The sequence below is a fragment of the Ctenopharyngodon idella genome, chromosome 3 (assembly GCF_019924925.1).
Source record: "Ctenopharyngodon idella isolate HZGC_01 chromosome 3, HZGC01, whole genome shotgun sequence".
NCBI lineage: Eukaryota > Metazoa > Chordata > Actinopteri > Cypriniformes > Xenocyprididae > Ctenopharyngodon > Ctenopharyngodon idella.
Window position 1 is genome coordinate 9605435 of NC_067222.1, and position 23886 is coordinate 9629320.

Sequence of the window (23886 nt, forward strand, 5' to 3'; positions counted from 1 at the left end):
GGAAAATCTCAGCTTTTTATTTTGGAAATTGTTAAGTCTCAAAGACACTTTATTTGTTTTGACCCGCCGTAACGCTTCTCCAATGAACAAGAAAGAGAATATTGACGCTCTAGTAGAATTATTGGTAATATCGAAACCAGATTTGTTAAAAACATGTTAAAATAAACAAGATAATGAATTTAGGAAATAAAGTTATAAAGCCTCCACAGGGGGGCGCGTGTGCTTTATTTCTGCTCGTTTGAACACTTTCGCTTTCAAAACCAAGACGTTGGTGAGACTGAGACATGGCGCACAGTTCAGGTAAGATTTCACTTTAACTACTAATTAACCAACCTTTAAATATCCACCATAATCTAACCTGTTGTCTGTTAATTAAATTATGTTTCACTACTGGCTTGAAATTAGAATACCGAGAAGGTAATATTTATGCCTAATTTAAAAAAAATAAAATAGGCTAAATAAAAATATATGTTTTACATAAAGCGTTTTTAATTTCGTAAGCCTGTTACTGGCAATGAAAATGTTATTATTCAGTTAAAGGAAATTATAGGAAATAGTAGCCTTATTTTCGAAAATTCTGATTTAAAAGAAAAATGCCAAACGGATCTAGAGGTTTTTTCATCTTAAGTCTTTATATGTTCATTTATTTATTTTTCCTCCAGATAATATTTTAAACTGTTACTTGGTTATGTTATTTCGTGCCCCGCCCTATGGGGCATGTTGACACATTTCACAAACTGAAAAAAAAAAAAAAAAAAAAAGGTTGTATATCCTATCGGAATAAATTAAATCTAAAAAGTAGATGCTGTATTATGGAGGATGATTACTGCATAATAGAATGACTTTGTGAAACGTTCGCTACTAAAATGAAAGAAAAAAACTTCATCATGCTGTTTGCATATAGGTTAATTATCATAACTTCATAAGTAGTTTGCTGCTGTTTTTCACCAGGTTTATTACAGATAATGTCGGGTTATTGGTTTGTATTATTTCAGTCAGTGAATTCGCTTTTTCCGCTCGTGTTTTCATTAGTTTGTTGAGATGATGCGGTGCTGCAGCCCCGCCCTCACTGAAAAAATCTCTCCCTCACACATGCGCACATTCATCCATCTGCAGAGGTCCTGTACCAGGGGCGCAACTGCACATTTGCTGAGGGGTATGCAAGATCATGGTTGGCGCCCCCCCTAGCCTACATTGTGTTTTGTCTACTTGTGACTTTAATGAATATGACATTGAGCAATTGATATGATCAATTAATCCAGAAAATCCAAAGGATTCACATTTTCTCACATTTGTCAATATTCTTGCCACTCTATATCCCCTAACCCTCACACACAGAAAACTTCCTGCATTTTACTGTCGATTTAACACGTTAATTAGATTAATTAATTACGATTTAAAAAAAAAAAAACTTTAAATTTTTTAATGCACTTGCCCCGCCCCAAACCTATGTAGGTCATCTGATGAGGAATATAATGCAGGGCAACAACTCACTATGCGATGGATAGAGCTTACAGAATGCAGTTAGAATGGCCATAAAACTCAAGATACTGGAGCAAAAATGCCCCTTATTGAGTTTTTGTCTCATATTTATAATATGAGTTAAGCAGTATCACAAAAGTAACGGATTTCAATATTACACGAGTGCTGTTTTTGTCCCAAATAAAATGAGTGCAACATGCAATACTTATTTTATACGTAAGTTTAAAATAAGTTTATATTGTGTTATTTTAGACAAAATATTGTCTGGTTTGTTCAATTTTGCCAATGAAACTATAAAGACAAAGCAGAACTGTTCGTCTCCACGCAACACACAGCAGTGTTTCATTTCTGAATCTGCGTTTTGAATGTAACAAAAGTGATTCAGCGGATCATTCATAAAAGACTTGAAGCGGCGCTACACACAGACCGACCGGTGTAAGACATCAAACTTACAGTGATATAGGTTACGCTTACCAATTTCTTGTTATCCACATGGACATTGATGTCCTCATTTTAAGACACTGTTTTTCATTTTCATTTTCTTTTTTGCGTTTTCTGTTTTCTGTTCTGCGCCCCAGAAACGCTTCCCTCCTCTGTCCATTTTGGACACGTGACTGTCCGTAATAGAGCAATGGCTCTTGTCGAAATGGTGAGCAGTTGATATCACTTGAATTTAAAATGCTAAACAAACATTATTTTTCAACAAACATCATTTTTAAATTTATTTTAAACATTTTATTCAAAAAGATTTTCAAAGATGTTTTGGCACAATGGCGCCCCCCTCCGTGCGGCGCCCCTATGCACTGCATATACTGCATACCCCATTTTTGCGCCACTGTCCTGTACCACTGTGTCAGACATACAGACGCTCAATCAGACATAGGCCTACTGACGCTCAATTTAACTCTAACTGAGATACATATCAACTGTGGTCCGGAAAAAAGGTGGTTCATTAGAATTCAAAAAGGATCTTTAATTTCTTTAAAATGTAATCAATATCATAAAAAAACATATCAAATCATTTTATGGCAATTTTATGATTGATTGGTCTATGCAGGCCTACAAACACTTGCTTTACGTCCTTATGGTTTTTTAATGTAAAAAGATCACAAAATAAGGCAGAACATACAGTATCCAAAGTTTGGAAACATTACAATTGTACAATTGAAATATGTCTCTTCTGCTCACTAATATGATTGTATGACCCTGATATGATTGTAAAGTGCCATATAAATGCTTCATTCATTCTAAAATGGGCTTTAAGGCATTCTCACATTTTAAAGACAAGTAAATTTGGGTGTCATCAGCATACAGATGATAAGACACACTATACTTCTACTCCAGCTCTACAAAAAACAGCAATGTTATTTTTTGTAGCTATCTAAATAAGTTTTGGTTGTTCTTGTTTAAGGTGTCACCAGAAAACAGAAGCTGAACTTGGTGCTGTGTGGAAGTGATGAAACACTGAAGAACACCGTATCAAAACTTATAAGAGAGAAGAAACACGTGGATCTTCATGGACGTCTGATCAGTCTGGTGGAGCTTCCAGCTCTCAATCAGCTCTCAGAGGAGGAAGTGATGCGTCAGACTCTCAACTGCGTGTCTCGCTGTGATCCTGGAGTTCATGTTTTCCTCTTTATTGTTCCTGATGCTCCACTCAATAATGAAGACAAAGTAGAAATGGAGAAGATCCAGAAGATATTCAGCTCAGTCAAGAAACACATCATGATGCTCATAATCCAAGAGAAGAACATGATTAGTAAACTGATTAGTAAAATCAGTCTATTTCAATCTTCAGATACTGAGACAGAGACATCTCTTCACAAATTTGGAGGTCATCGTTTTTTTCTGAAGAACATCTTACAGGTTCCAGATCTACTGAAGGATGTAGAGGATATGGTACAAGAGAACAAAGGAAGTTCCTACACAACATTCATGTACCTTCAGGATCAAATAGAGCTCGAGAGAAACAAACACAGAGCTGAAATAGAGGAACTGAGAAGTGCAATGGAAAAAACAAAAACAGCTGGTATGTTCAAAAGTTTGTTATACATAAACTGTCATGTATATCACAATTCATAAATAATTTCACAATGTAACTTCAATGCATTATGTTTAAGTTATACCCATTTTAGCATATTATATTAATCAGTAGGTACAATATACGTGACACTGCAGTGTTTGTTCTTGTAATTATTACAAGTGTTTTCAATTATGAGGCATATTTCTGATTTGTTCATAATCCAAACAATTTTCTAATGACAGAAAAAAATCCTTTTGATATCACATGTGAAGATGCTTTGTAGTAAAATTGTTTTTGAAGAATATCACTGCAATAGCTGTTTTGGCTTTGCTCTTGGCAGGTGAAACACAAAGTGATGTTGATGTCAGGATTGTGCTGCTGGGAAAGACAGGTGTTGGGAAGAGTGCAACAGGAAACACCATACTGAGAAGAAAAGGTTTTACATCAAAAATAGCTTCACGCTCAGTGACCAGAGAGTGTCAGAAAGAAATATCTGAGTTCAACAGAAGACAGATCAGTGTAATTGACACTCCAGGTCTGTTTGATACTGGAGTTGATAATGATGAGATCAGGAAGGAGATTGTGAAGTGCGTCTCAATGGCGGCACCTGGACCACATGTGTTTCTGCTGGTGCTTCAACTGGGACGATTCACTCAAGAGGAGAAGGATGCAGTGAAAATGATCCAGGAGACTTTTGGTGATCAATCCAGAATGTACACTATGGTGCTCTTCACCAAAGGAGATGAACTTGAAGAAACAACAATTCAAGATTTTATTGACGGCGATGATAGTTTAAGGAGCGTTGTCCAACAGTGTGGAAAGAGATACCATGTGTTCAATAACAAAGAGACTGAAGATAGAAAACAGGTTTCTGAGCTGCTGGATAAGATTGACTGTATGGTGGCAGTAAATGGAGGGAGTTTCTACACCAATGAGATGTTCCAGCAGGTGGAGAAGAACATCAAAGAGGAACAAGAGAGAATACTGAAAGAGAAAGAAGAAGAGATCAAGAGAAAAGAAGAAGAGCTCAGAGCCAAATATGAAGCTGAAATAGAACAAATGAAGAAAGAAAACGAGAGAGAAAGACAAGAGATGCATAATGAACTGAGAAAAAGTGAAGAGGAATTCAAAATGAAAGAAGAAGAGATCAAGAAAGAAAAAGATGAGAATGTACGAAAAGAGCTGCAGAGAAAACTGGAGGAGCAGCAGAAACTGTTTGAAGAGGAGAATAAAAGAAAAGAAAAGGCTTTAGGAGAACAACAACAGAACTTCATAAAATACGTGGAAGAAAAACATGAGAAAGAAAAACAAAAACTCCTGGAAAAAATTCAACTTGAAACTAGAGAACAAGCAGAGTGTGAATATAGTGAAAAACTCAAGAAAGAAATAGATAGAGCTTTGGATGAAGCTGAAGCGAAACTACCATACAGATCAAAACGAGCTCGTGACTGGGGTTATTTTCCTGTTCTTGGAGCAGCTGCTGGAGGAGTTGTTGGTACTGGTGAAGACATTGCGTATTGGATTAAAAGCTTTTTCTAAAAGTTAAGCTTAAAATCAAACTGGAGGGTGAGTTCAGGTAGATTGAGACAAATCATCACACTAAAATATCAGTGTGCATAATGCCCCAGTTCTGTTTGTATTATTTTGGTTTTGTTTAAGTTTGAGTGTAGAAATGTTTCATTTTACTTTTACTTTTTTTTTTTATATATTTATTTCTTTAAAGATTCCAGATCTCTGGTTCTCAGTAAAAAAATGAATATTACATCTACAATAATCAAAATTCTCAGATAATTCATTTCCAAATTAAACAAGATTATCTCCTTTAAAGGATTAGTCCACTTTCAAATAAAATTTTCCTGAAAAAAATTTCCTTTCAGAAGTGAACTAATCCTTTAATATGATGACAAGAACAGCATAACAGACATGACACTGGATAAGAAATAGTTCATCCACAGTTTCTTAAAAAAAATATCATGAATATTTAGTGTTATTCATTTTTATCAGATTTTCATTAGAGTTTATTAATTGTGCTGTAGTTCAATTTTCAGCTAGTTATTACTGAACAAATATGCTTTGTATAATTATGTGACAAGCAGGGCGGGGTGAGAGCCATGAGGGAACGGCTCGAGGCCGGTGGCGTGATTGCTAAGGAGTGTCACCTGCGCGCTGCACCGGACTCGTATCTCTCACGGAAGAGCTCCGGAAGCATAAAAGGAGGAGCAATGACAGTGAAGGACGAGAGAGGACCAGGCCTAGACTTTATGATATGTTTTATTCCCCCGGTATCACAGACAATCTAGTCCCAGAATAAAATGCATGTATGAGCTATTTAACTGAAAGCAGTGATGATACATCTTAAAATATGTCAGTGTCATTGTTTTGTCTCAAGATGAACACCAGTAATGTTTTTTATCTAGTGTACATTTATAAAAGCTATAAATATACTAATTGAACTAAGCTCTAATCCTGGTTTAGGCTAATCCCTGTCTGTGAAACCGGGCCATTATGTATGTGTGTGCGGCAGTCGTCCATGAGGGACTGCCACCATTTTACTTTCGTTTTGTGTTTATTTTATAGTTTTTTTTGTTTTTTTTTAGTTTATTTAAGTGTGTTGCACATTCACCAGTTCCCACCTCCTTCTTCCCTGATCAACTAACCTTGCGTTACATTGGTACCAAAACCCAGGAGGAAGGAGGGACATTCTCTCTGAAAGCCCTGGTTGAGGGCAGCTGGCAGCGAGTCCCCCGTTCCCTGCTCCTCCCCATCATGGCGGACGGCAGCAGGCTTCTGCCCACTGTGAATGGTGGTGACTCCTCCGTTCCCTCAAGGCTCTCGCCCCGCCCTGCTTGTCACAAATTGATAAAATAATTATTTTATTATGATTATAACATTAATTTACATAGGAACTTTGTGTATTGAGTAATGTCACTCTGGACTCTATATAAACAACAGCTGATTATATAATATGGAAGTTAAGAGAAAATATTCAGTGGTTGAAAAAAATTACTATGCATACAAATGCAAATCAAATTATAAAGAATATACCTGTATAAATATGAGAGAGAGACAGAGAAATATGTAGCCATACAAACTTTAAAATATTTAGATAGACATATCAAGTAGTAGAAAATGTATATGTATCTTAGTTGATTATTAACCTACTCTTGACAGAGCGCTGGTTTTGTTTCTGAGATGCACAGAGATGCGACACAGATGATTTGTGACCTTGCTGTGCTTATATTGCATGTTTATTGTTTGAAATATATCAAAAATCAAATATATCAAGATAAATCAAATATATAGCCTACAGAATAGTAGACCATGTATGATGTAGTATTTTAGTATTTTATTCTTGCATGCTCTGATTTCTGAGAGATGCTTGGAGAGGCAACAGCAGCTTGATTTGCGCTCATTTTTATTCATAAAGTTGACACTCATTCACATCACACACTCATTATTAGATGTTTATGTGTAATATCACGCTATGATCCCATGGCTCACCTGTTGTCCAGCAAACAAGGATTGACTGTCTGCCTCAGATGAATATTATTCAGCAGAATTATTAGTTGTTCATTTTGAAGCCATTATCCGTGGCTTTGCATACAAGTTATTCAGCTCTGTAACAAAACTATAAATGTAGTCATCAGTGTGACGGAAATAAATCCTTATAAAGAATATAACTTTTAATCATCCAAATGCAGTCTTGTGTCTTTCATACTATAGCATTAACACTTTTGTCAGTTATCTATTGTCAGCATAATTGACACGAGGACTGTTTACTGCACACAGTTGTGGTCAGAAAGTGAACAGGCAAGAGTATGGAAAAGTTTTGTTAAAAACATCTGTGATTCGTATATGTTCCAACAGAATATTATAAGGGACATATATGCTGCAAAAACCGCATATACAAATTGCATACTATTTATGTATTTTCAATCCTATATATCATACAGGCTATGTCCCACATACAACTAAAGCCTTATAGATTTTCATGATGAAAAAACAGGAAAATAATGCAAATTTAATAGGCCTATGAATGTCCACCATATCTCTTAAGATGTGTATAAAACACAGTGCATCAGTTTAAGGCTGTTCTTCACTCATGCCCTCGCTCTTATCTTGTCCTAAGTGGAGCCCATCGCCTGTCAATCACAGTCATATAATGTATAATCATAGACTTTAAATCTTAGATGAAACACATATAAACTACACACACAAGCACATATTTTCATTACAAAATTAACATTTTAATTTCAAAACGAATTAATTAGATTAACGTGTTAATGTGGGATGACACTTGGTGACTTTATTCGCATTAGCTATGTGAACACAAAAATCATGGTCATGATTCAGATATGGTAAAGGGTCAGGAAAAAAAGTCACACTTTGCTCCTTCGCTGTTAAAAAAGACCGCCATAGGAAATTAATGGGAAATAGGAAAAATACCAAAACTCAGAGAATCTTTTGGTGGTACAAACTACAAATCAACCACTGTGCAGAAAAAAAGTGCACAGCAATGAAGGGGTCATGCTCTAAAATATCAAGAGTGCAAAACAGATACACCCAACCCATACTAGTGTGACTATAACACAGAGCAAGTTTTTGCAAATGTGAAATAATCAAGAATTCAGCCACTATGCAAGTAAGAAGTTTACACACGCACACAAATGAACTGGTGTGGCTGTAACAATTATGGTAACACTGAGCCAAAAGACTCAAATAAGAGGTTGAAATCAGATCTGATTCTGACCCAGATTGATTGATGTAACCCGGGTACCCAGGCTACCAGTAAAGAGAAAAAAAGTTAAGAAAAGGAAAAGAAATTCTAGAAGGAAAAGAGATTCATCCAATCACTGATCGTGCTGCAGTGAGAGACACCCCTAAGAGCCAATAGTAGCGGCGCATTCATAAGTCCCGCCCACTGGTCGCGCCGGCGCTGCTTTCAGCTTGAGCAGATGAGAGAGAGTCAGAGCAGATCAGATCAAAGCACGGAGCGTTTCTCCAGAAAATCCATTGATCTAACTGGAAATGTGATTGAATGAGTGCACTGAAAGTGGAGCTTTTGAAAGTCGATGCGTCAGCCTCAAGTGATGTCGTCGGAGAGAGAGAAGAGAGAGACGGAGCGGGTCCCAGAGTGTTGAAGCACCGTGAGTAATCTTCCTTGTGTGAATAAAGATATGATTCTATTTTGCTTTAGTGAGTGAAATTCCAGATATTAATCCTAATATAATGTAAATGACATGTCAAAGTTTCAAAAATGATTAATTCTGAGCCGTTTTGAGTAGGCCGCGTCCACACAGAGCGAGCTGAACTGATTAGCACATGGGCTAAAGCTAACACGAGTAAACATGATAATTGTGTCATGAAATGAGATAAAGAGTGTTATATGAGTGTCAGTGTGTTTAATAACTGCCTATTAATGTTTTATTTGATTGTGTCAATTTGAGATAGCCTATTCATATGATTTATGGAAATGTCTGAATCAAAAGTGAATTGTTGTTTTGCAAGGCCTGTCTTTCTTTCTATGTGTGTGAACGTGATAATTATTGTTTATTCTGGTCAATAAACCTAAATATAACTTTCACTTTACAACAGGGGGTCAAATTTTGTAACACACTTTTAGCAATTTATAAATAAAACCAGCACTAATTAAACAGTTACTAGCTTCTCATTGTTCAGTTTATTTAATTGGTGAAATACATTACTACACAAAAATAATATATGGTTTGCTAAATAATGACTAAAAGGCATTTACTGTACATTCAGTTAATCATTAATTACTAGCTTATTTTTGTTTATTTACTGCATGAATGTGGATCCTTAAAATGTTTAATACATTTTAAATAATGGCTAATATGCCCTTACTAGCCTATATGTTAATTAATTATTAGTGTGTTTGTGCTTAACACGTGCATAATTATGGACCCTTAAAGTATTAACAGATCTCCTTTGAGATCTGCCTCCCTCCCCTTCAGGTACAGCCATTTTATGTTCATCTGTTTACATTTGTAGAGGTAAGAAGACAAATATCTAAGAAGATGAATGCGTATCATTTCCATCTCTTGTTTCTTGTTCCTTGACAGACCCAAAGGAAAAGGACAGTGATTCCCAAACCACAGAGAAATGAATGACTGTTGATGAGTATCAAGCACAACCTTGACAGAGACGCAAGCTATCAAACTCTTTGGTGGTTTACTTAGTTTTTACTGTCTTTGCACTTCAAACTTTCAAAAATTTTGTAGAACTGCTATTGTTTCAATATTATTATTCAACTTGCTATGTAAAGTTGAGACAAATAATTTTAATAATTATTGGTAATTAATTGCATTGTTTTTAAGTATATGACAAGAAACCAGAAACTTATCTAACCTCTGTAACATTTGGTATGACATGGCTTGTAACAAATTAAACTTTTCTTTCTCTAAGTCTCATTGTTACCACGGGGTTCTATTAGGTTAGTATTGGTCTGTATACCTTAATGTTCTCCATTTAATAAAGCAAGACTCTCATTGATCAAAGCATGTATTAACAAACATCATTCAGAACACATACAACCCTCATAACTCAAAGAATGAAATGAATTGAGTCCATGAGTCAAAAGGTGCCTTGAATGAGACTTATAAAGTCCCATAGAACCAAATACCAGAGTTCAGAACAAAAAACAATCCAAAAAAACAGTCCAAAAAAACAAGATAATCCCAGCAATGCTATTACACCAAGCTAACAATTAAAGCCATCAGGCAAACATTCTGAGAACAAGTGAGAAAAGCATAGCATTTTACGCTTAAAAGTAAAACATAGATTTAAATAAAGACATTTTTTTTCTTCAAAAACTTTAAAGCACACTATCATGCACATAATCGTGATATTTAAACATTCCAAGTCATTCCAAATATGATATTCATATTGGATTAGGCACATTTATAGTGGAAAAATATGTGCTTATGACTTAGATGGCAACATACAAACAGTAAAAGAGAAAAAGAAAGTGTGTGATAGAGAAGTATACACTAGAGACTCTAAGGTCTCTCAATTTACTGCCCCTCCTTCTGCCTTTCTCCTTCCCTCTATCGCTATCAATTTTTTCTTAATTAATTATTAATTTATTAATTAAGTGTTTTTGTCTCAGCAACATGAAGCGAATCCCAGAGTGGCGGCCCAGTGGGTGTCCTTGGGCTTGGGCTATTTCAGCCAATGATGTAGGCAACTCAAAGATCCATGGGGAGGTCCTTTTTGGTACACATGCTGCCACAATTGCTTGATCTTGGCTGGACCTAGATAGAGCATCAGGTACCACGTTCATTCTCCCTTTTCTATACTGAACCCGGAATTGGAACCGTTGTAGCCTCAAGGTCCATCTGGTGAGTCGAGATGTAGTCTTTGGAGCGTTAAAGGCCCAGGACAGTGCTGCATGGTCAGTATATACTACAAAGGAAACACATCATTAACTTTAAATTAATCAGCTTAGATGACCATATGTAAACAGGAGGTAGTTGAGTTGGTAAATAGGTATAAAAGATTGCTTTACCATATTTTATTTTGTTATATTTTTGTTGCTAGAGCTACCAAATCTGATAAATGAAGTGAAGATGGCCCTGAAGTCTCAGTGTTCGTCAGCATCAGTCAGCTCTGACTTGGAAAATGGAACAGGATTTGCCACAGAGTAATTACAGAGCCCTTCCAACAGAACAGGTAGTGTACTAGTTTATCTAGTCAATGAAGTGCTGAAACCCTGTTGTTGTTGTTATTACTATATTCAAAGTGATCCGGTGGGAGTAAGTTTAGGTTAAAGGATTAGTTCAGTTTGAAATGAAAATTAGCCCAAGCTTTACTCGCCCTCAAGCCGTCCTAGGTGTATAAGATCACTATCACAGCCATTATAAAGCTTGGATGTGTCAGGATATTTATTAATATTTCTCAGATTATGTTCATCAGAAAGAAGAAAGTCATACACACCTAGGATGGCTAGAGGGTGAGTAAAGCTTGGGCTAATTTTTATTTCAAAGTGAACTAATCTTTTAAGTGTCTTGCTCAGGGCGAAAATAGTGGCAATTCCTGTCAAACTCACAACTTTCTGGTTCCATTTGGAAGTCCAGATCCAAAAGATCCCCACCCCATGCTGCTGTTGATTTGTCTAACTTGATCTGTAGTCATGGACTGTGGGCCACTTTGCTTTCTAACAGCAATGTTTTGCCTTTATTTGTTTGTCTCACAGGAGCAACATTGCAGAAAGTGTCCTCATGTGGTGCCTGCCAGAATTGGTGCAACCATCAATGCCAAACTTACTGAAATTAGAGGGAAGAAAACACAAACCATCCGAAAACCTTAATGGTCTTTGATAATTGATAGCCGTGACAGTGTGTTCGAGGTATTTTGTTGTTGTTGGGGTGTGTGGGTGTGTGTGCATTATTGGTCTGCATTTTGAGACAAAATAATGTGTAACGGCCACCGAAATTATGTTGAATACTGTTCATGACGTTAATGTTGATGTGCCTTTAACTTCTTCTGTGGCGTACGTTGTAGTGTGCACGCTGTTCTCATGTGAGCGCGCACGCAGAGTTGAGAGAGAATGCCCGCGTGACGAGAGAGATGACTGCTCTACTGCTGACTGATGTTGCAGTGTAATAATGTTACTTTTCCACTTTGATTCGTAGCGTTTATCAGAGTGTTTTCTTTCCCTGTTTATTCTCACTCTTTTGCATGTATGTGAAGAGTGCTTATTGTGTGAATCATCTATAAAGTCTCGTGGGACTACCAGTTCATTTGCCTCGGGTTTTTCTTCTCGTCTCCTGTTTTCTATTTTTCGTCTGGGCAGACTTCAAACCCTCTGGTAGACGTTACAAATGGCACTGGCATATTTTAAGATACGCCAGGTCAAGTTATTTTCAGTTAAGACATCTTAAACATGCTTTTTAGTCTGGAACAAGGGTTAAGGTCTTCGGGATTACTAGAAAGTTTCAGGTTGTTAAAACTAAATTCTGCAGGATGTTGGTCCTCCAGGAGTTGAGTTTCACATGTTTGCTGTAGATGCTTATTAAATAATGCAAAGCAGCATTTCTTAATGAGGCAGTACCAGTGGAGGCAACATTTCTGAAAGGGGGACGTTTTTGTTCGAGGTGAGATTACACCAAAGATTTATGACATGTGGATCTGAAACTTTTAACGCCTGCAATTGAATATGGTCTAAAACATTCTAAAATCCGATATATCCATCAAAGTGAACAATTCAGATCAACTTGTTGTTGAAAGTAGCATAAGCACCTTAAATATTTCAGAAATAGAATTCGCTTTAAGAGAAATAATTATGCTCTTTTTCATACTCGACATCTCTCTCACAATACTTATACATAAAACAGTAAGCTTCAATGAACAATATCGTATGAGAACAGTTGTGTACGTTGCTAAGAGTGTTGTACAGTGATACACAGAACCGTCGGGTGAATCAGTCATAGCTGTGTTGTATCTATCCACCTTATTCCTGACGACCCTACTGTGTTTTGAATTATGGGTGGAACTTCCGGTTTGGGGAACTTCCATTCAAAAAGATCAAAACAAATCTTTCAAATCATAAGGTTGCCGTACAAATAAAGCTTATCCGTCAGTTTGACTAAATTAGCTGTCAATTTTTCTTTCATGTTTTAATAGACCTCACAGTTAATGAGGTCACAGGTGTATGTTTGTAGAGTAATTTACAACGGCTTTGAACGCGGCTCAACCAATCAGAATCAAGGGCCGGAACTATCCGTTTTATAAATAATTAAATCCTGATCAATATGTAAAATTACTGTTTATTTTTTTAATTTTTTACTTATTTTTTTACAATTTATTTCCATTCATGGTTTCAAATAAGCAATACTGTTTATAAAAATGGTAGAGATATAGAATATAGCTGATTTTCTGATTTCTTTTTTTTACAATGCAAGTAGCTTTGATTATTCAATCCTATATTCAAGGCTATATCATTTTGGCAAAAATGCTCAAGAAAAAGCATTGTCCTGTTCATGAACTCATGCATCTAAATTACCATTTAGCCTACATCTGTTTTGTTTTTGATACAGCATCAGAAGGAGGAGGGATACCCAGACAGATCACAACGGTCACAACATTCACTCTTGATCTTGATTTCACTTGCCATTTATCCAGACGGATTGTTCTACTGGGTAAAAGTGGAGTTGGGAAGAGTGCAGCTGGAAACACAATACTGGGACGGAGAGAGTTTATATCTGAGATGAGTACTAGTTCAGTAACCCGTGAATGTTCAGAAGCTCAAGTCACTGTTTCAGGCAGATCTGTGTCTGTAGTTGATACTCCTGGATTCTTTGACACACAGATGAAACCTGAAGAGTTAGAGAAAGAGATAGCGAGAAGTGTTTATATATCCAGTCCTGGACCTCACGCTTTTCTCATTGTTCTGCATGGAAATGACAGATACACTGAACGGGAACTGGCGATTCCTCAGATGATTGAGATGTTGTTTGGTCAGGAGGTATTAAAATACTCCATCATTCTCTTCACTCATGGCGATCTGCTTGAAGAAGAGACAGTAGAGGAGATCATTGAGTGGAACAGTGATTTAAGACATCTAGTTGATCAGTGTGGAGGCAGATATCATGTCTTCAACAATAGAGATCAGAATAACAGAGAGCAGGTGAATGATCTACTGCAGAAGATTGACACAATGATAGAGCAGAATGGAGGAGGACACTACAGCAATCAGATGTTTGAAGATGCTCACAGATTCAGACGAGAGGAAGAAGAGCAGAGACAGAGAGAGGAAGAATGGAGAAAACAACAGGAGGAGATTGAAAATGTCAGAATGCAGAATATCAGAACAGAGTGTGAAGCTCAGAGATCTGATCTAGAAAGACAGAGAGAGGAAAAATGGATAAAACCACAGGAGAATGAGAGAGATAGAAAGGAGAAAGGTAGAACATTTTACAAAGCACAAAGTCACAGTGGATTTGAACAATATTATAGAAAGAATAAGCTTAAGTTCAGTTTTTTAGTTTTTGTAATTGGTGTTGGAGCAGTTTGTGGTGCTTTTCTTGTTGGAGCTGTTGGAGCTGTTGCTGGGCACGCTGGTGCAGCTGTTGTAAGTACAGCTGTTGGCAAGACTGTTGGTGTTGTTGGTACAGCTGTTGGCAAGACTGTTGGTGTTGTTGGTACAGCTGCTGGCAATACTGTTGGTGTTGTTGGTACAGCTGTTGGCAAGACTGTTGGTGTTGTTGGTACAGCTGTTGGCAAGACTGTTGGTGTTGTTGGTACAGCTGTTGGCAAGACTGTTGGTGTTGTTGGTACAGCTGTTGGCAAGACTGTTGGTGTTGTTGGTACAGTGTGGCAAGACTGTTGGTGTTGTTGGTACAGCTGTTGGCAAGACTGTTGGTGTTGTTGGTACAGCTGCTGGCAATACTGTTGGTGTTGTTGGTACAGCTGTTGGCAAGACTGTTGGTGTTGTTGGTACAGCTGTTGGCAAGACTGTTGGTGTTGTTGGTACAGCTGTTGGCAAGACTGTTGGTGTTGTTGGTACAGCTGCTGGCAAGACTGTTGGTGTTGTTGGTACAGCTGCTGGCAAGACTGTTGGTGTTGTTGGTACAGCTGTTGGCAAGACTGTTGGTGTTGTTGGTACAGCTGCTGGCAATACTGTTGGTGTTGTTGGTACAGCTGTTGGCAAGACTGTTGGTGTTGTTGGTACAGCTGTTGGCAAGACTGTTGGTGTTGTTGGTACAGCTGTTGGCAAGACTGTTGGTGTTGTTGGTACAGCTGTTGGCAAGACTGTTGGTGTTGTTGGTACAGCTGCTGGCAAGACTGTTGGTGTTGTTGGTACAGCTGTTGGCAAGACTGTTGGTGTTGTTGGTACAGCTGTTGGCAAGACTGTTGGTGTTGTTGGTACAGCTGTTGGCAAGACTGTTGGTGTTGTTGGTACAGCTGCTGGCAATACTGTTGGTGTTGTTGGTACAGCTGTTGGCAAGACTGTTGGTGTTGTTGGTACAGCTGTTGGCAAGACTGTTGGTGTTGTTGGTACAGCTGTTGGCAAGACTGTTGGTGTTGTTGGTACAGCTGTTGGCAAGACTGTTGGTGTTGTTGGTACAGCTGCTGGCAAGACTGTTGGTGTTGTTGGTACAGCTGCTGGCAATACTGTTAGTAAAGCATTTGTAGAGTTTTTAATGCGTAATGTGGGACAAATTAGTTTAAGAGTCAAAAAATCACATTTTGACAAAAAATCCTCTAACCCTCATCCATCATTCAGTTGGGAAAGCGGGCCAGAGCAGTAAGTAAAATCACCCCCCAGTATTTGAAATTCTTGATGCTGCACGCCATTTGTCCAGTGTTGCTAAATTGGCAACACTGGACAATTTAAATTAGGGTGGTCTGCTTCAGCAGGTTAAGAGCTCTCATTAATGTCAAAATGATTGAGATGACCAATCAAATCAAAGAGGGTGGGGTTTACTGTTCGCTAAAGATGAGTGTGAGTTCCAGCAAAATGCTTTAGTTTTAACAGTCGAAGAGTGCATTGACACATAAAAAGCTAAACATTTAACAGTTGACAACTGTTTTACTTGTAGAAATGTTTAACGACAGACAGAAATGTCCAGTGTTGCAAAGTGATCAACTTTTATAAATCAAATTTCACCATTTTGTATTTAAAATATATCATTTACATGATTCATGTAATTCATAACTGAATGTGACGAGACAAGTTTTGTTAGACACAAATAAGAGTGAATGTGTGAATATTATCTTTTTTTTTTCTTTTTTTTTTGAACATTTTCATTTTCTCTGAATGAATTATTACAGGCATGTGTAACATTAGGATACAGTATTCAAGCTAGTCATCTGCATTGATTTAGTTGTGCTCATTTTGTATCTTGTGATCCTTTTAAAGTTTTTTTTTTTTTGCCTGCAACAAATGAAATAAATGCATATGAATGTTTGAATGCATTTTGCTTCTCAAGTAAATATATCATGATTTAAAAATCTTCTTGTATTGGAAAATGAAATAAAATTACTGATGAAGAACAGCTGTTTTGCAGTGTGGTTCAACGTTATTTCCATATTCTAGTGGCTGGGAGCAACACTAGTCAAACTTCAATTAAAGAGTAATGAAAATCTGCAGAAAGTTGTATTTTCTAACTTTGAAGTGTTGCAAATATAGATCATTGTTCCCTAAACATGAACAATTGGCAAACATATTGACATATTTCAGTTTATTACTTTACTTACTTGGTCTTAAAAGGTCTCAAGTCTTACATTTATCTTAATAAAACCTTTAGAAAGCCTGAGTCAGTCAGAGATTCAGACAAGTAGAAGTGAGATGCTCAGGCTGAAGTGTCACAGTTAGTGATTGTGGGTTGTCGTTGTTCTCTGTGCAATCTCATGGGTGATCAGGAATTTGGAAGAAACACCCTACTTGAGTAAAAGTACAGATAACCTTACAGTGAAAATTACTCCATTACAAGTTACAAGGCATTAATTCCGATATAACTTGAGTAAAAGTCTTGGGGTATCTGATTTTAACAATACTTAAGAATTTTACTCATGCTGAATGTACTGTAGGCTCAAAGATGTACTTGTACTCCATGCCTGAGAAACATGCCAGAGAAAAACAGTGAACAGATGATTTGTAAGATGAGAAATCATGTTTATTTTCTAAAATAAAAATAAAAATGAACACCTTAATATTGCAGTAAAACAAGGTTGACACAACAACCTTTTAAACGTCTACAAACTCTCAAGTCTCAGTTAAGCTCAAGTGCTCAAAAATAAAAGGGAAAAATAAAATAATGTTAAGTTTAAATAGTCAAAGTCTACTTGCACTGGACATGCTGGTTTGAGCCTCATCACCAGCTGTTAGTTGCCATGCAAAATGTAATGTGTAATTGCATTACTCATTACAAATGTAATTTAGTAAAAAAGTACATTTACTTGTTCAAAAATGTAATCAAGTAGAGAGTAAAAGTTGCCAATATCTTTGATACTCAGTACATCCACAAAGTAGCCAAAAAGATACTTAAGTACAGTAACTAATTACATTTACTAAAATATACACTGCTTACCGGAAATTACATCAGATTTCTGAGGTGACACCTGATAGAAGATTTGAAAAGACAAACTGTTTTATATATAGACCAATGAGCCATAACATTTTGGACACCCCCAGGGTACAGCAATGAGCACGCATGGCAGCCGAACAGTGTCACAGTTGCAGTACACAGAGCAGTATATATACCACCCAAAAACACCCTGACTTTCGGACAGTAGAGTGTTCAGTTTGGGAATGGAAAAAGCTGCCAGTTTATCTGAGTTTGATAAAGGACAATTGTGATGGCACGACGCCTCAGAACTTTGATCTTGGAAACGGCATGCCTCGTGGGTTGTTCACATGCCACTGTAGTGAGCAGTGTTAATTTTGACAGCTTTTTTTTCATCTTAGTCTTAGTCCTGTGTCAAATGTAACTTTGTTTTTATCACATTTAGTCAACCTTGTCCTGTTTTTGTTTAGTCAAGTTTTAGTCGACTAAATGTCTAAGCATATATAGTCTAGTTTTAGTCAATAAAAACATTTCTTTCATATTTTTGCCACACTGTATAACAGTTACATTGATAAAACTTATTTTTTTTGCTTAATTTTAATTGCAATGATTGTTGTCATTTGGGAAATTTATGTTTACATTTCATCAGAAGTATTGCTATTGAACGCAGGCATATTAGAGGCTTGCACATGTAAAAACTGATTCCGACGGCCTAGGCGAAGGTATAATGCATGCATGTCTTTTCAGCGCTCCTGTGAAGTTCACTTAATTTTTAGAATTTGGTTTCAAATTTACTTTAGCTGTGCACTTTATCTGACTCCAATTTCAAATGATTATTACTCTTAGATTGTGTTTCTAATTAGGAATTAATCATTTGTCATGTATTAATTTAGATATTTGATTATTCTGGGTATCCCATAGTTTCAATCATTCGTTCATTAGGGACCCGGTATCGCATAGAGAACTTGCGCCAGTCACAGACTCACGGACACAAACTGACCAGTTCTGGTCTTAGACAGAAGATGTAGGGTGAATACCTTTAAGTTGGTCACGCTCTGCTTACTCATAACAAAAAGCATGGTTTTGTATATTCACGAAAACTGAAACTTACTAAGGCAGTGATAGTCAGAAATCAAAAAGGTCTCAAACGATCTGCCCCATGCTCCATTTATTAAGCCTTCCGTATGATCTATCTTCAGTGCATTTTATTGGTGTTTGATCTCAGCTTTTGTCTTAGCAGGAAAATCAATTGTGTTTTTTATGTTTGAGAATAGATTTTGATGTCTTTACTTTTCTGGAATCCCTCCACAACTTGTAATATTTTAAAACAACATTCAGGGGCAATAAACCTGTCTGCAGATTTTTTATTTGGTACCTAAAAGTTAACAGCAAGTCTTGTACACCTGGTTTTGGGGGAGAAAAGAGTGTTATCAGATATCTTGAAGAGACACCACCCATAAAGGAGAACAGAATTCTCATAAGTTTTCAATCTATGATTGAATCTTGTACACACAAAATTAGTGTTTTACTGATACAAAACTGTATTAACAGTTCTCTATCAACCCAAGAGGCAGACAGAGGAAGCAGAAAGCAGGAGACGAAGTGAAGGTAAAATAAGCAAAGTTTATTGAGTAATCTTAGTTGTGTCTGTTTCAATGCTCAGTCAAACTTCATCTGACCAGCACAAATCCTTCAGTTATTATATCACAAGCAATGGATAATTGCTGCTTCACAAAATCCTCCCGTGATGTTAAAAACCTTTAAATGGAGACATCTCTTGCTTGCTTGTGAAGACAACAGCACCTAACATTAACTAAACAAGATTAAACAGGAATGGAAAAATAATAGAAAATGACAGAATGATATAAGTATCAGTAAAATTAGTATATAAATGGTTATTAAAAATGGTTATTTGATTAAATGGAATAATAAAAAGATTATAAATGAATAAAAGAAAATAAACCAAAACACAAATATATGGTTGCTCTTTTGAAACTACACAGAATTATTAGATCCTTTAGTCCCCCCTCTTAATCATATATGCAAACACAAACTGATTGAATGCAAGCAAACTTTCATAATCATTATCAAAACATACTTTGAAAAGCTCAGGTGATCTGACCGTACTCTTCCCTTCTACATGTCCTTTTAAAGAAAAGAACAGGTCTCTTCTGTCATACCGCATACCGGCGTCTGTTAGGGGGAATGTGTCATAGACTGTTGTTTTACTGCAGTTAAGTCATCTGACAAAACAAATCAACAATGAGATGTAATGTACAGGAGCAATATGATCAACAATCTTGAAACTACAGCTGCTAAAATGCTTCAAATGATTCCAAGTATCTCACTTAGACTTTCTATTTCAGATGAGGGGGACAATTTCATTGAGTTTAACAACTTGTTCCTGAAGAACTTTAGCTAGATTGTTGACTAAATTACACATTTGCCCATGTTGTTTGTCAAGTTATAGAGATCAAATCAGACATGGGTAATGAATGTGCAAACAATTGCCAATTTGTGAACTTTTAGAGCTTTGGCATATGTGTAAAGTCAAAGACAGAGTGGCATCACTATGACCTTCTAGCCAATGATAATCATTGAATCCACATCATGTTATTTCTGATCACATCTTTCAGCATAATTAAAAACCATTCATTGATTGGCCTGATTTAAAATGTGCAGAACAAGTATGCGATTTAAAAACACCCCTGCATGAATATTAAAAACCAAAACAAAAATTGAAAACAGTTGATGTCAGTCTAACTTTTTTGTCTTGTTTCTTATATATCTTCTGAAGCTCATCATTTTTGTCCTTAAATGTCCTGGAAGTCGAAGATTGTTCCGTCTCTTTGTCTGAAGTTCCTGTTTGCAGGTGTTTGTCGACACTGAGTGTCCTCAGTATGATAAGGCTTGAACTTTTAACTTGAAATTATTTTGAGATAAACAAAGACCATATAGACCCTTTGTCTGACAACTAAACTATAGTCTGGTGTAAGCTAATGATCGTAGCCCTCACCGCCATATCTTCATCATGAGGTTGGCCTCTAAGTCACTAAAACACAAGGTTCTTCCTTATGAGCTAATTTACAATGACTAATACACTATACTGCCAAAAGTATTGGGACACCCCTCCAAATCATTGAATTCAGGTGTTCCAATTGCTTCCATAAAAGCAACTTTGTGGGATCAGTTTGGGGATGGCCCCTTCCTGTTCCAACATGACTGCGCACCAGTGCACAAAGCAAGGTCCATAAAGACATGAATGAGTGAGTTTGGTGTGGAGGAACTTGACTGGCCTGTACAGAGTCCTGACCTCAACCCGACAGACACCTTTGGGATGAATTAGAGCGGAGACTGTGAGCCAGGCCTTCTCGCCAACATCACTGCCTGACCTCACAAATGTGCTTCTGGAAGAATGGTCAAAAATTCCCATAAACACACTCCTAAACCTTGTGGAAAGCCTTCCCAGAAGAGTTGAGGCTGTTATAGCTGCAAAGGGTGGGCCAACTCCATATTAAACCCTACAGATTAAGAATGGGATGTCATTAAAGTTCATGTGCACGTAAAGGCAGGCGTCCCAAAAACTTTTGGCAATATAGTGTATGTATCCATCTAGTCTTCTCTAGCAATTTTACATCTAATGAACACGCCACCCCGCTTTGCTTGTTCCCTTGTTTCTCTTTTAATTCTTTCCTGTAGATTTCAGGTATATTGCGAAAAATCATAACTGCACTAGAAGCTTCTCCTCTCACCAAGACACCAAGACACACATGTGTGTGTGTGTGTGTGTGTGTGTTAATGCCATACTTGGCATTAAAAGCTCATTCTGATTATGATACCTGTGTACAATAAATTTGTTTCTTTTGTTCAATGTAATTTTATAACTCTTTCTAAAATGCAAGGGTTAAGGTTTTAAGTTTATAGTTGACAAAATGTCACTACCAAAAGCACTACTTTAAACTTTATATTATGCCTTAAATGTCTGTCTTGTCTGAAATTTTCTAAGTTTCTTAGGAACAAATTTAGAAGCATTACATTGAAAGAGCTAATAAAATAATTCAACTCAAATCAATATTAATGTGTGTAATTATTTACAAGTAGCTGTGTAATAAGAGTCGGGGTCTTGATCATCCTGTCTGGGTTTATTCTGTGATAACAACCGGCTGAATGTACATTATCTCTTACATGTACAATGAGAATGTCACTGAACCCAATGAAGTCTACAGACTGTCTCATTAACGTGTGTTCCCGGTTCAGAACCAATAACATGTCTGAAATTCACCATCTGGGAATGATGTCTCCAACCAGTATTTGAAGACAGCAATGACCTTTTGGGAATGAAATGTTGTCCAACTATAACCAAAACATCCTAATAACTGTTGCATTTTAGAAAGAGTTAATACATTGAACAAAAATTTGTCCCAATATACCTAAATTCACTGCTCAGGTTTTGAGCTTGATATTGAGAATATTAGTATATGATGTCTTCGAAAATACCAAATAAACCTCCAGCAGCTCCTCCAATAACAGGAACATAGTGACTCCATTCACTAGCTCGTTTTGATCTGTATGGAGTCTTTGCTTCAGCTTCAGCCTTTTCTGTGTTGAATTTTACTTCAGCTTGTTTTAAAAGTTTAGCTTTTTCTGTCTTGAATTTTTCATCAGCTTCTTTTAAAGCTTTAGCCTTTTCTCTCTCATATTTTTCTTCAGCTTCTTTTAAAGCTTTTGCCTTGTTTTTTTCTTCAACTTTAGAGGCTTCCTCCACTTCTTTCTTGTGTCTTTCTTCAGCTTTTTTTAAAGCTTTAGCCTTTTCTGTTTCATGTCTTTCTCCAGCTATTTTTAAAGCTTTAGCCTTTTCTGTTTCATATTTTTCTTCAGCTTCTTTTAAAGCTTTAGCCTTTTCTGTTTCATGTCTTTCTTCAGCTTTTTTTAAAGCTTTAGCCTTTTCTGTTTCATGTCTTTCTTCAGCTTCTTTTAAAGCTTTAGCCACTCGTCTGTCAAGTTTTTCATTATATTCATGCTCTGCTTGTTCTCTTGTTTCTCTTTGAATTATTTCCAGTAGGTTTTGTTTTTCTTTCTCATGTTTTTCTTCCATATATTTTATAAAGTTCTGTTGTTGTTCTCCTAGAGATTTTTCTTTACGTTTATTCTCCTCTTCAAATTCTTTCTGTTTCTCTTCCAGTATTTTCTTCATCTCTTTTTGTACATTCTTATCTTTTTCATTCTTGATTTCTTGTCCTCTCTTTTTAAACTCCTCTGTAGTTTTACTTATTTCATTCTGCATCTCGTGTCTTTCTCTCTCATTTTCTTTCTTCATTTGTTCTATTTCAGCTTCATACTTGGCTCTCAGCTCTTCTTTTATTCTCTTGATCTCTTCTTCTTTCTCTTTCAGTATTCTCTCTTGTCCCTCTTTGATTTTCTTCTCCACCTGCTGGAACATCTCATTGGTGTAGAAACTCCCTCCATTTGCTGCCACCATACAGTCAATCTTATCCAGCAGCTCAGAAACCTGCGTCAGATCTTCAGTCTCATTGTTATTGAACACATGGTATCTGTGACCACACTGATGGACGAGGTTCTTTAAACTTTCATCATCTTCAATGTAATCTTGAATTTTTCTTCCTTTTAGTTTATCTCCTCTGGTGAACAGCACCATGGTGTACATTCTGGACTTGTCTCCAAATGTCCCGTAGATCAACTTCACTATGTCTTTCTCCTCTTGAGTGAATCGTCCCAGTTGAATCACCAGCAGAAACACATGTGGACCAGGTGCCGCCATTGAGATGCACATCATAATCTCCTTCCAGGTCTCAACATCACTGACTCCAGTATCATGCAGGCCTGGAGTGTCAATCACAGTGATCTGTCTTCTGTTGAACTCAGATGTTTCTTTCACTGAGCGTGAAGTCAGTATTGATTTAAAAGCTTCTCGTCTCAGTATGGTGTTTCCCGTTGCACTCTTACCAACACCCGTCTTTCCCAGCAGCACAATCCTCACATCATCACTGTCTGCTAAAGACAATTACTACAGTGAAATTCTTCAAAAATACACAAAATGAACAATTTCATCTGATATTAAAGCATTGTTTTTTTCATCCATATTATGCATTTTACGCTAATGTTTTTTTTTTTTTTTGGAAACCATAACCTATATAATGTACATATCTACAGCATTTATTTTCACAGCATAGGTGTAAAACTGCCATAGTAGATATGAAAAAGTATATGACTCACCTGTACCTGCTCTGTTCCTTTTCTGAAAAACACATTTGATACTGATTTGAGAAAATGGCAATAAGGGGATAAGTTAATTATAAAAACTCACTGTCACAAAGCTGCATATATTTCTAA

The 23886-nt window shown here is 36.7% G+C and overlaps 4 protein-coding genes across 11 annotated transcripts in view; 3 read left to right on the forward strand and 1 right to left on the reverse strand.

Moving 5' to 3' along the window:
- The window catches only part of LOC127509865 (putative leucine-rich repeat-containing protein DDB_G0290503), a 427110-nt gene that overhangs the window by 392786 nt on the left and 10438 nt on the right, over positions 1–23886 (reverse strand). The window contains exons 4-5 of one of the 4 annotated variants that reach the window (XM_051889042.1): positions 23770–23791; positions 19139–23547 (exon numbers count right to left, since the gene is read on the reverse strand). The exons of 2 other annotated variants lie outside the window; for them this stretch is intronic. In XM_051889042.1, coding sequence (XP_051745002.1) covers positions 22007–23547; positions 23770–23791 — 1563 coding nt within the window. In that variant the 3' untranslated portion in view covers positions 19139–22006. Of the gene's footprint in view, positions 1–19138; positions 23548–23769; positions 23792–23886 lie in introns of those variants that run through there. One more of the 4 variants, XM_051889045.1, reaches the window with a different exon arrangement.
- Positions 1–23886, forward strand: part of LOC127509969 (DLA class I histocompatibility antigen, A9/A9 alpha chain-like) — a 421940-nt gene that overhangs the window by 371259 nt on the left and 26795 nt on the right. The window lies entirely within an intron of this gene.
- LOC127509907 (GTPase IMAP family member 8-like) lies at positions 250–7155 on the forward strand. The gene is made up of 3 exons (XM_051889238.1): positions 250–300; positions 2894–3511; positions 3846–7155. The coding sequence occupies exons 1-3, from the start codon at positions 285–287 to the stop codon at positions 5042–5044; spliced, it is 1833 nt and encodes a 610-aa protein (XP_051745198.1). The 5' UTR covers positions 250–284; the 3' UTR covers positions 5045–7155.
- On the forward strand, positions 12829–18405 carry LOC127510123 (uncharacterized). Its single transcript, XM_051889604.1, has 3 exons — positions 12829–14832; positions 14903–15642; positions 18382–18405. Exons 1-3 carry the CDS (start codon positions 13422–13424, stop codon positions 18403–18405), a joined length of 2175 nt encoding a protein of 724 aa, XP_051745564.1. The 5' UTR covers positions 12829–13421.